The 13,065-nt window shown below is 42.1% G+C and overlaps 1 protein-coding gene across 2 annotated transcripts in view; it reads left to right on the forward strand.

Annotated features, from left to right (window-relative positions):
- Positions 1–3,901: 3,901 nt before the first annotated feature.
- Positions 3,902–13,065, forward strand: part of sardh (sarcosine dehydrogenase) — a 30,259-nt gene continuing 21,095 nt past the window's right edge. The window contains exons 1-4 of one of the 2 annotated variants that reach the window (XM_083568696.1): positions 3,920–4,140; positions 6,926–7,062; positions 7,794–8,120; positions 12,594–12,772. In XM_083568696.1, coding sequence (XP_083424822.1) covers positions 7,799–8,120; positions 12,594–12,772 — 501 coding nt within the window. In that variant the 5' untranslated portion in view covers positions 3,920–4,140; positions 6,926–7,062; positions 7,794–7,798. Of the gene's footprint in view, positions 4,141–6,925; positions 7,063–7,793; positions 8,121–12,593; positions 12,773–13,065 lie in introns of both variants that reach the window. The other variant, XM_083568695.1, reaches the window with a different exon arrangement.

Consider the following 13,065-nt stretch of genomic DNA (forward strand, 5'->3'; position numbering starts at 1 on the left):
TGTGTGTGTGTGTGTGTGTGTGTGTGTGTGTGTGTGTGTGTGTGTGTGTGTGTGTGTGTGTGTGTGTGTGTGTGTGTGTGTGTGTGTGTGTGTGTGTGTGTGTTTTCTCAGGTACATACAGTGCAGTCTGGACAGAATAATTGTCCAGGTGAAAGGTTCTTCATGGTTCAGAGAAATCAGAAAGTGAGATACTGTGTGTGTGTCACCACATCTACAGGCTGCATTGTGTTTTTCACGTGTGTGGCGTAAAAGTCAAACCGGGACTGTTAATGTTACAGGTATAAAAATGAATGCTGGTGTGTTGGTTCTACACGCAGTAGTAAGTGGCTAGTGTGTGCGTTTCATGATAGGTGTCGCGGGTTCGGTCCAGAGAGCGTAGACCACAGTGTTCATGCGTCCATGGAACTCCGTGTGGTGCTGACGTTTCTGAAGGCATGAAACCCGCAGATATCTACAGAAGTAAGTAAGATATAAACGGTGTAAACCTTTCAAAGATGGCCATCTGTCCCTCAGTGACGATCCCAATCCCAATCCCGGTGGTGGTGGTGGTGGTGCTGGTGGTGGTGGTTCCTCGGTGATGAAGTGAAGCAGGATGTCCTGGAACGGTTCTGACAAACTGACAATCTTTCCAAGCATTAGTTAAAGTCTGGGATGAGAGTCTCCGAAATGTGTTCTTTTATTTTATAAACTCAAAAGTCCCGGTTTAACTTTATCCTTTTCTTGAGTTTTTTTTTACATTATGGAATCCCAAAGTTTTTTTATGTTTATTGCTAATTTTTAAATAATTAAAAGAGTAAAAAAAAAAATGTACTATATAAATATTAGCATTTTAAATGTTGAATTTACAGTGAAAAAAAGTCAAAATTAATCAGATTTTTAAATCTCATCAGTTTTGCACGTCATTGTGCTGAAGACAATCAAGAGATGGAACTAAGTGTGTACCTGTGTGTGTACCTGTGTGTGTACCTGTGTGTGTACCTGTGTGTGTACGTGTGTGTGTGTGTGTGTGTGTGTGTGTGTGTGTGTGTGTGTGTGTGTGTGTGTAAATCAGAGAAACTCATTTCATTTTTTTTTCTGTATATTTTATAGTTGGTCCTTTACATTATCTCATCAGCATCCTCATGATTTCTCTTATTTATTTCCTCAATCTTTGTATTTCTTTCTGCTGAAGAAACCTGCAGGTGATGAAAAAAATCTTATTTTATTATTTTGGTTATTTCTCCCTCACAAACTCAAATAAAGTGTATCATCTTCTTCTTCTTCTTCTTCTTCTTTCGGCTGCTCCCATTAGGGGGCGCCACAGCGGATCATCCGTCTCCATCCCCCCCTGTCCTCTACATCTGCCTCTTTCACACCAACTACCTGCATGTCTTCCCTCACCACAACCATAAACCTCCTCCTTGGTCTTCCTCTTTTCCTCCTTCCTGGTGTCTCCATCCTCAGCATTCTCCTACTGATATACCCCATGTCCCTCCTCTGCACATGTCCAAACCATCTCAATCTCACCTCCCTCACCTTGTCTTCAAAACGTCCTACATGCGCTGTCCCTCTAATAAACTCATTTCTAATCCTGTCCATCGTCGTCACTCCCAACGAACATCTCAACATCTTCAGCTCTGCTACCTCCAGCTCCACCTCCTGTCTTTTACTCAATGCCACTGTCTCTAATCCATACAACATCTCAGGTCTCACCACAGTCCTATAAACTTTCCCTTTCACTCTCACAGATACTCTTCTATCACAAATCACTCCTGCTATCACTCTTCTCCACCCACTCCACCCTGCCTGCACTCTTTTCTTCACTTCTCTAACACACTCTCCATTACTCTGCACTGTTGAACCCAGGTACCTGAACTCCTCCACCTTCTCCACCTCTTCTCCCTGCAACCGCATCACTCCACTGCCCTCCCTCTCATTCACACACATGTACTCTGTCTTACTCCTACTGACTTTCATTCCCCTTCTCTCCAGCATGTCAAACGTCCAAACGTGATAAACGAAAACCGCGATAAACAGACGCCGCCCCGAAAATGCTATTTTATGTTCACAGTTCCGTACTTTATTAACATTTTATTCATTTTATAATTAATAATTATAAATGTTTAAATAAATTTCATTATTTTATAATAAAACGGCATAAAAACTATTCCCTGTAAGTGTTTTGGTCTACGGTTCTCTCTGCGATATACCGCGAAAATCAGCCAAACTGATGAGTTATGAGGCGATAAACCGAGACGCGATAATGGAACCGCGGTGAAGAACGAGATTACTGCAGTGTACATATAAAACCTGCTGCGAACAAAATGTGTTTAAAAAACACACAATTTTAATAAATATTTATTTAAAGAGAATCTGTTTGGAATGAAACGTGTCGAACAGAGTGAACAATTTGTGATTAAACAATTTCACAATGTTTTTTTTTTCCTTTTTTGTTTCAATATTTAACAGTTCTGCGGTGTTGTGTCAGATAATGGCCACTAGATGGCAACACAGTTCTGAATACTTAAAAAAAAAAATTGTTTTGTTAATATTATTTGTAAAAACATAAATGTTCTGACTGATAAATCTTTGGGCTGATTCTGATCAATATGAGTAGAAAAGACTGATATTATATGGGTTTAGTTTAATAAAAGATCACCAACACACCGTTCATGCACACGACTTTCTCTACACCGCTGCAATAAAGAACCCGAGCTGGACATCTCACAGTCCTGCCCCATGTCAGGTTGTGAGAAAATCCCAGCACCACCAAACTGCCACTGCTGGGCCCCTGAGCAAGGCCCCTAACCCTCACCTGTTCAGCATCTAAAACTGAGATAAAAGTAAGTGGATAACTGTAATGGTGTATGTTCTTGTGTGTTATCTCAGCACCTTCACTTCTAACCTCCATGTTGTGTTTAGTAGAAAAGTTATTTTCTGGTTAATTTAAAATCTGGAGTAGTTTTTCAGTGATTTAGGTTGATTTTCTCCTCAGGTCTCTGTGGGTCACATGATGTACAGAACATTCAATAAAAGCAGGAGTTAAATCCAAAAATGCAACACAGCTGAACTTTGGTCTTTGGCTACAGAACATGTATCTGAAATTCACTCCAGCATCCAAACAGACGTCTCCTTCACACCCAGACTCCAGACTGCTGACCTCTAGTAACCCTGACTTCTGATCCGACAGCCAATCAGAGATGATCTTCAGGGCCAACACCTCCCTGACCCTGGTTCAGGATCTCCACGGATATCAAGAGAATGAAACCAGGCTGGAAAGAGCTGATAACTTTTCTGTCTAAAGGCCTCAAGTCCAACACCGTGTTCTCCTGCTCAGACGTCTGAGATGTTTAGCCTGAGCTGGACCATGGACACAAACACCACAAGCACAAATACACCTACAGTTCCCAAACACTGAGATCATGTGCTGCAGACCAGCCCTTTGATTCTGCAAACATCATGACCTCCTGATGAATCCAGATCCTGGTGATCCAAAACTCACGCTGAAGAACATCGCTGTGAATCTTTATATTTAATTTTACTGGAAAAAGACAAATGCTATCAGATACTTTGCTGATATTTCAACAAAGAAATTTCATCTCATCACAACTGAAACTCTGCAGAAGTCGTGCATTAGAATTGTTTCTTTCTTGTGATCATTTTCTCAACATAAAAGTTCTTTTCTTCTCATCACTTCTCAATTTTGTGTGTTTTCAGAATAAGAATTAGTAACTTTATGATACAGGTTTTAGACACCAACGTTTTTATTTACACCAGAAACATTCACAAGGCGCACAAGATGTTCTAAAGATACAATTAACATACAAATAATTCGTGATAAAGAAAAAAAAACAAGCAAGAAAAAAGTCAATATTTGAACGCTTTTAGGTTGTGAAGGGAACTAGATGTTGATTTGAGACGCACCCCAGTGCCCCGTTGGCTTGTGTAGCACCAAACAAACATCACTGCAAGTGTGTGTATTGGTTGATTAACTGTACTTGCTTACACTGCATTCACACACACACACACACACACACACACACACACACACACACACACACACACACACACACACACACTATGCTTTAACTCTACACACTCTCAGCTGTTTAAAATTTGAACACCGTCGACATTTTGTAGCGCATTAAATCCCGCTTCACGGTGAGTGTGTGTGTGTGTGTGTGTGTCGCAGAGAAACTTACACTCTGCAATATCTGTGTGTGTTACTGTGCAACTGTAGCACGTGAAGCGTGTGTGTGTGTGTGTGTGTGTGTGTGTGTGTGTGTGTGCGTGTGTGAAACTTTCACTCTGCAATATCTGTGTGTGTTACTGTACAACGGTGTGTGTGTGTGTGTGTCTCGCAGAGAAACTTACACTCTGCAATATCTGTGTGTGTTACTGTACAACGGTGTGTGTGTGTTGCAGAAAAACTTACACTGCAACATCTGTGTGTGTTACTGTACAACGGTGTGTGTGTGTGTGTTGCAGAGAAACTTACACTGCAATATCTGTGTGTGTTACTGTGCAACTGTAGCACGTGAAGCGTGTGTGTGTGTGTGTGTGTGTGTGTGTGTGAAACTTTCACTCTGCAATATCTGTGTGTGTTACTGTACAACGGTGTGTGTGTGTGTGTGTGTGTGTGTGTGTCTCGCAGAGAAACTTACACTCTGCAATATCTGTGTGTTACTGTACAACGGTGTGTGTGTTACTGTACAACGGTGTGTGTGTGTGTGTGTGTGTTGCAGAGAAACTTACACTGCAATATCTGTGTGTGTTACTGTGCAACTGTAGCACGTGAAGCGTGTGTGTGTGTGTGTGTGTGTGTGTGTGTGTGTGTGTGAAACTTTCACTCTGCAATATGTGTGTGTTTCTGTACAACGGTGTGTGTGTGTGTGTGTGTGTGTGTGTGTGTGTTGCAGAGAAACTTACACTCTGCAATATATCTGTGTGTGTTACTGTACAACGGTGTGTGTGTGTGTTGCAGAAAAACTTACACTGCAATATCTGTGTGTGTTACTGTACAACGGTGTGTGTGTGTGTGTGTGTTGCAGAGAAACTTACACTCTGCAATATCTGTGTGTGTTACTGTACAACGGTGTGTGTGTGTGTGTGTGTGTGTGTGTGTGTGTGTTGCAGAGAAACTTACACTCTGCAATATCTGTGTGTGTTACTGTGCAACTGTAGCACGTGAAGCGTGTGTGTGTGTGTGTGTGTGTGTGTGTGAAACTTTCACTCTGCAATATCTGTGTGTGTTACTGTACAACGGTGTGTGTGTGTGTGTGTGTGTGTGTGTCTGTGTGTGTCTCGCAGAGAAACTTACACTGCAATATCTGTGTGTGTTACTGTACAACGGTGTGTGTGTTACTGTACAACGGTGTGTGTGTGTGTGTGTGTGTGTGTGTTGCAGAGAAACTTACACTCTGCAATATCTGTGTGTGTTACTGTGCAACTGTAGCACGTGAAGCGTGTGTGTGTGTGTGTGTGAAACTTTCACTCTGCAATATCTGTGTGTGTTACTGTACAACGGTGTGTGTGTGTGTGTGTGTGTGTGTCTCGCAGAGAAACTTACACTCTGCAATATCTGTGTGTTACTGTACAATGGTGTGTGTGTTACTGTACAACGGTGTGTGTGTGTGTGTGTGTGTTGCAGAGAAACTTACACTGCAATATCTGTGTGTGTTACTGTGCAACTGTAGCACGTGAAGCGCGTGTGTGTGTGTGTGTGTGTGTGTGTGTGTGTGTGTTGCAGAGAAACTTACTCTCTGCAATATATCTGTGTGTGGTACTGTACAACGGTGTGTGTGTGTTACTGTACAACGGTGTGTGTGTGTGTGTGTGTTGCAGAAAAACTTACACTACAATATCTGTGTGTGTTACTGTACAACGGTGTGTGTGTGTGTTGCAGAGAAACTTACACTCTGCAATATCTGTGTGTGTTACTGTGCAACTGTAGCACGTGAAGCGTGTGTGTGTGTGTGTGTGAAACTTTCACTCTGCAATATCTGTGTGTGTTACTGTACAACGGTGTGTGTGTGTGTGTGTGTGTGTGTGTGTCTGTGTGTGTCTCGCAGAGAAACTTACACTCTGCAATATCTGTGTGTGTTACTGTACAACGGTGTGTGTATTACTGTACAACGGTGTGTGTGTGTGTGTGTGTGTGTGTGTGTGTGTTGCAGAGAAACTTACACTCTGCAATATCTGTGTGTGTTACTGTGCAACTGTAGCACGTGAAGCGTGTGTGTGTGTGTGTGAAACTTTCACTCTGCAATATCTGTGTGTGTTACTGTACAACGGTGTGTGTGTGTGTGTGTGTGTGTGTGTGTGTGTGTGTGTGTGTGTCTCGCAGAGAAACTTACACTCTGCAATATCTGTGTGTGTTACTGTACAACGGTGTGTGTGTTACTGTACAACGGTGTGTGTGTGTGTGTGTGTGTGTGTGTGTGTGTGTGTGTGTGTGTGTTGCAGAGAAACTTACACTGCAATATCTGTGTGTGTTACTGTGCAACTGTAGCACGTGAAGCGTGTGTGTGTGTGTGTGTGAAACTTTCACTCTGCAATATCTGTGTGTGTTTCTGTACAACTGTGTGTGTGTGTGTGTGTGTGTGTGTGTGTGTGTGTTGCAGAGAAACTTACACTCTGCAATATATCTGTGTGTGGTACTGTACAACTGTAGCACGTGAAGCGTGTGTGTGTGTGTGTGTGTGTGTGTGTGTGTGAGAAACCGAAACCGCTTTAACATTATTTAAAACAGTGTTAATTATAAATTATCGGAAGTAACACGTTGCAGTTTTGATTGTAGATTAGATTAGATTAGATTAGATGATATAAAATAGATTGGATTTAATGCAGTTGTATTTGTAGAGCAGTTTTACAGAGTTAAAGAGGTTATAAAGTTGGACTGCAGAAGTTTAATGTGTATAAATGTGTTGTTTTTCATGATTATAAGTTTCTCTCTAATAAGGGATCCTGTGGTGAAGGAAAAACTCAGACTTCATGAGGAAGAAATATTTTGAGGATCCAGACTCAAAGGGAACCTCATCCTCATCACCGAATGTTCATCATCACAGTTCCATCAGTGTTTAGGTGATGTTCAGAACTCTTTATACAAACGGTGTTCCTGAGCACATTGTAGCAGACTGTTGATATTAATTCCAGTCCAAATCCATCCTCAAAGTTCTGGATCTTTTGATTGTTGATGTGGGATCATCTCGAGCTGCTCAGAGTGAAGAGAAGTCCATGCACAGGTAGGGCATCTGGATGAATCGGGGAGATCCGAACAGAAGAAAGAGACATGAACACTGGAGCACCTCAGGAGCAAGTTTATCTCAACAGAGAGAAAGAGAATTATCTGAGATTAGATTAGATTAGATAAAATGAGGGGAGATCATACAAAGTGAAATATGATTAAATGAGTTTAGATGAGAAAAGATTAGATGAGGGGCAATCAGATGAGATGAGATTATTTCCTGTTGGTGGTGGTGTTTAGGAGGAAATGCATTAAGAACTTTACTGTTGTGGTTAATTAACTTCATGATTCCTGATCAGCTCAGTGTGAATGATGTGAACTTGTGTGTGTGTGTGTGTGTGTGTGTGTGTGTGTGTGTGCAGCTGGAACTGAGTTGAGTGTTGTTGTTGTTGTTGTTGTTGTTGTTGTTGATGGATGCTTGAGTCACAGAGGTCTGTTTAAAAGTATAAAACCATAAATCATAAAAATATCAGCACTTTTTTTTTTTCTTTTTCCACTCCAATTCTCATACATTGTTATTGTTGATGATGATGATGATGACGAAGTTCTCGACTCCGTGTTGTTCCAGGGGTCATGGCCGTCTGGGCGAGCGCACTGCGCAGGACGGTGGTGAATCTCCGGCCGTTATGGCCTCCCTACCGTCCTGTCGCTCGCTCCTTCAGTTTCCAGAGCGAACACACTACAGAGAAAAGTGTCCCCTACGCCAAGACCTTGAAACAGGAGGACGGAGCGATCGGCCCCACCAAACCCCTCCCCCAGTCCGCAGACGCCGTGGTGATTGGAGGAGGAAGTCTGGGATGTCAGACGCTTTATTACCTGTGTAAGATGGGCATGAACAACGTGGTGCTGCTGGAGAGGGACAGACTGACGGCAGGAACAACGTGGCACACTGCAGGTGTGCTGCACACATGACCAACACTATCTCAGATATCATCTCCTACACAACCGCCAATCAGTTTACATTTACATGGTGATTGGATGCTTATTTTGTTGCAGTTGTGATAATAAAAATGTCTCATTCTTGAGTAAACTGGATACTCCCTCAGTGGGAACCTTTTACTTCAGAAATTTTAAACTAGAGAAATTACGGCCAAATCAAATATGCGGATCAGGAATCAGAATTTCATAGCGGATCGGTCAAGGCCCGGGTTACCAACGACCACCACAGGTATCATTAACAACAGGGTACCGGTGTAAATTGGGCTACTGTTGGCTGAAGGAGGAGAAGGAGAGGAGGAAGACGTCTACAGAGACCGCAGGGAAAGGAGGAGTGGAGGAGAGTGGAGGAGAAGTGGAGGAGAGTGAAGGAGAAGTGAAGGAGAAGTGGAGGAGAAGTGGAGGAGAAGTGGAGGAGAGTGGAGGAGAAGTGGAGGAGAAGTGGAGGAGAAGTGGAGGAGAAGTGGAGGAGAGTGTAGGTTCGGGTTGGTACTATGACTGGTAAAGGGAGAGAGGGAGCTGATATGATGGAGAGGAGAACGGTAGAGATGTTGCGTGTTCAGGAGACCAAGTCAAGTCAAGTCAAGTCAAGTTTATTTGTATTGCGCTTTTCACAACAGACATTGTCTCAAAGCAGCTTTACAGAAAACAACAGTGAAGGTGAAGGTGTGCGTTTGTCCCTGTTGAGCAGCCGTGGCGACAGTGGCAAGGAAAAACTCCCTTAGATGATATGAGGAAGAAACCTTGAGAGGAACCAGACTCAAAGGGGAACCCATCCTCATATGGGTGACATCAAGAGTTTGGTCATAAATCTTTCAACAATACAGAACAATTTGTGATCATCATAGATCCAGCATCAGCTTCTCCATGCCAGGGCCTTTAAACACTCGGCATCTACTTCTCCATGATCATCCATAGGTCCATAATCTTCACGAGGTGGGACGTGACTGGAGCTGGCCAAACCTCAGGATGCCTCGGGATGGGGAGAGAAAGAGAAGCAGTGGAGAGGAATTAGCGTAGCTGCTGTTCATGATATTAACAGCACAAGTTGATAATGTGCATGTGATCAGATGTTCTGGAGCACAAGGTTATGATGTGATGTGTGTTATGTGTAGGCTTTGCTAAAAATATATGTTTTTAATCTACACTTAAACTGGGAGAGTGTATCTGAACCCCGAACACTGTCAGGAAGACTATTCCAGAGTTTAGGAGCTACATGTGAAAATGCTCTACTGCCTTTAGTGGACTTTGCTATTCTAGGAACTACTAGAAGCCCAGAGTTTTGAGATCTCAGGGAGCGTGACGGATTGTAGCGTGTTAAAAGACTGGATAGATACATGGGAGCCAAACCATTTAGTGCTTTATAAGTGAGTAGCAGTAGTTTGTAGTCTATTCGAAACTTAATAGGAAGCCAATGTAGGGACGATAAGATTGGGGTTATATGATCGTATTTTCTTGACCTTGTGAGAACTCTTGCTGCGGCATTCTGAACTAACTGAAGCTTGTTTATTAATGATGCAGGACATCCACCTAGTAATGCATTACAGTAGTCTATTCTAGAGGTCATAAACGCATGGACGAGCTTCTCTGCATCAGATATAGATAAGATATTTCTTAGCTTAGAAATATTTCTAAGGTGAAAGAAGGCTGTTTTTGTAACTTGAGTGATGTGATTTTTAAAAGATAAGTTGCTCTAAAATAACTCCCAGGTCTTTTACCGTTGAACTAGTAGTTACAGAACAACCGTCTAAATGCAGGCTGAGATGCCGGAGCTTCTGTGTACTATTTTTTGGGCCGATGAGCAAAATCTCCGTTTTATCAGAATTTAATAGCAGAAAGTTATGGGTCATCCAATCTCTTATTTCTTCAACACACTCAGTTATGCGAGCTAATTGAGCTGTATCGCCTGGTTTGGATGAAATATATAGCTGGGTATCATCAGCATAACAATGGAAGCTAATTTCATGCCTTCTAATAATATTTCCTAATGGAAGCATGTATATTGTGAAAAGCAGGGGTCCTAGAACTGACCCTTGTGGCACGCCATAATTTACTAGCATTATCCTGGATAGCTCTCCATTTAAATCTACGAAATGGTAACGATTGGACAGGTAGGATTTAAACCAGCTTAATGCCTGTCCCTGAATACCGATGTAATTCTGTAAGCGATCGAGGAGAAGATCATGATCTATAGTGTCGAACGCAGCACTAAGATCTAGTAAAACTAATAGGGAGATGAAGCCTTGGTCTGAAGCTAAAAACAGGTCATTAGTGATTTTAACTAGAGCAGTTTCTGTGCTATGATGGGGCCTAAAACCTGACTGAAACTCTTCAAAGATATTGTTCTCCTGCAAGTGGTTACATAGCTGGGCAGCGACAATCTTTTCTAAAATCTTAGACATAAATGGGAGATTTGAAATTGGTCTGTAATTCGATAGCGTGTTTGGATCCAGATTAGGTTTTTTAATGAGGGGCTTAATAACTGCTAACTTGAGGGATTTAGGGACATGTCCTAACGATAGTGAGGAGTTAATAATATTGAGAAGAGGCTCACCAGCTGTATATAACACTTCCTTCAGTAGTTTAGTGGGAATTGGATCTAACTGACATGTTGTTGATTTAGCTTTCATAATAGCATCATACAGCTCTTCCTGTCCTATACATGTAAAACAGTGTAGTTGTGGGGTTGTAAGTACGATTGTGTCGGGAGATGCTGTCAGAGGTTGAACTGCCACAATTGTTTTTCGAATGTTATCTATTTTTTCAGTGAAGAAATTCATAAAGTCGTCACTACTAAACTGTGATGGAACACATTTTTCAGATCCCTGATTTGTTGTTAATTTAGCGACTGTACTGAAAAGGAACCTGGGGTTGTTTTTGTTGTTTTCTATGAGTTTGCTCAGGTGTTTAGCTCTAGCAGCTTTTAGCGCCTGTCTGTAGCTAAGCATACTGTCTTTATACGCAATTCTAAATACCTCCAATTTAGTTTTCCTCCATTTTCTCTCCAGATTACGTGTTGTTCTCTTTAGGGCATGCGTATGACTATTATACCAAGGTGCAGGTGCTTGTTCTCGAACCTTTTTTAACCGGATGGGGGCAACAGTGTCTAAAGTGCTAGTGAGGATAAGGTCTATGTTGTTCGCCATCTCATCAAGATGATCAGCAGTTATGGGTTTAATATGAAACTGAGATAAATCAGGCAGGTTATTTATGAATCTGTCCTTAGTGGTTGGAATAATAGTCCTACCAAGTCGATACCGTGGTGAAACACGGTTAATCTGCTCTACCGGTAGTGTGTACAGTAGGAGATAATGGTCTGTGATGTCATCACTCTGGGGTAAAATATCTATATCAGTGACGTCTGCTCCGTGGAAAATTATTAAGTCTAGTGTGTGGTTAAAAACGGTGGGTTGGTCTGGTGACGTTTTGTTTAACTCCAAAAGAGTAAATCGACAAATGATAATCCTAGGGCATCGTTTGCATCATCTACATGAATATTAAAATCTCCTACAAGCAGCACTTTATCAAAGCTGATCAAGAGGTCTGAGAGAAAACAAGCAAACTCATGAAGAAAATCAGCGTAGGGTCCTGGGGGTCTGTACACGGTGACCAGAGCGAGTTTTCTATGCATCTCTGAAAGTGCAATTTTAAGAACGAGCACTTCAAATGATTTAAAGCTGAATCCTAATCTCTGACTAACATTAAGAGAAGCACTATAAATGGTTCCTACACCCCCCCCACGACCAGTCTGACGGGGCTCATGCTTATAAACATATCCTGACGGTGTCGACTCGTTTAGACCCATATAATCACCTGGTTTAATCCAGGTCTCAGTGAGACAGAGTGCTGAGAGATTATTCTCTGTGATCATCTCATTTACAATCAGTGCTTTGGGTGCAAGTGATCTAATGTTTAAAAGACCGAACTTTAGAACTTTGTTGTGTTTGTTTATCTGGCATTTTTCAGTTTTAACTGCAATAAGATTATTTCTGGATCTTGTGTATGTAATTCTTGGTTTTACTACCCGAGGAATAGATACGGTTTCTATAAACTGAGCTGTGTGTGAACTTGTAACTATTTGGTCTGTAGTAGACCAAGTGGAAAGGGAGTAAGAGCAGGAACATTGGAGGTGTTCAAACTGTTCTATCATGGTGTGGATGGAAAGAGAAATGGTGTAGGGGGGATTCTGAAGGAAAAGTACAGTAAGAGTGTAGTGGAGGTGAAGAGAGTTTCTGATAGAGTGATGATCGTGAAGCTGGAAGTTGAAGGCGTGATGATAAATGTCATCAGTCAGTGCCTATGCTCCACAAGTGGGTTGTGAAGAAGTGTTCTGCTATTAGGCCCCGCCCACTACAAGAAGAGGAACGGACTCACTCAGTAATGTTTATAATACTCCATGACGTGTCTCGCTCTCCTCCTGTCTGTCTTTCAGGGTTGTTGTGGCAGTTAAGGCCGAGTGATACGGAGGTGGAGCTTTTGGCTCACACGAGGAACGTGATCAGCGTGGAGCTGGAGGAGGAGACGGGCCTGGAGACCGGCTGGATCCAGAATGGAGGACTGTTTATCGCCTCCAACAAGCAGAGGCTGGATGAGTACAAACGCCTCATGTCTGTGCGTCACGTTTCTCTTTTTAATGTTCCTCATTCACAAGCCAATAACTCATTTGCAAAACAGAATCTGATTGGCTCTTGTGTTTTATGATGTAATAACACAACACAGATGTTTAGCTTCGAAAGAACACAGAATAATCACATCTCATGATGACACATTATATGGCCAAAAGTATTGGAAAGCTGACTTTTCCAGCCCTATGTGCTTCTTCTCCAGAACTGATGGAGGCACAGAATTGTACAGGACGTCTTTAGAGTGTTATACGAATACATTTTGTAAGTATTACTGGTTCT

This window comes from Silurus aristotelis (genome assembly GCF_946808225.1).
Source record: "Silurus aristotelis genome assembly, chromosome: 18".
In the NCBI taxonomy this organism is placed as follows: Eukaryota; Metazoa; Chordata; class Actinopteri; order Siluriformes; family Siluridae; genus Silurus; species Silurus aristotelis.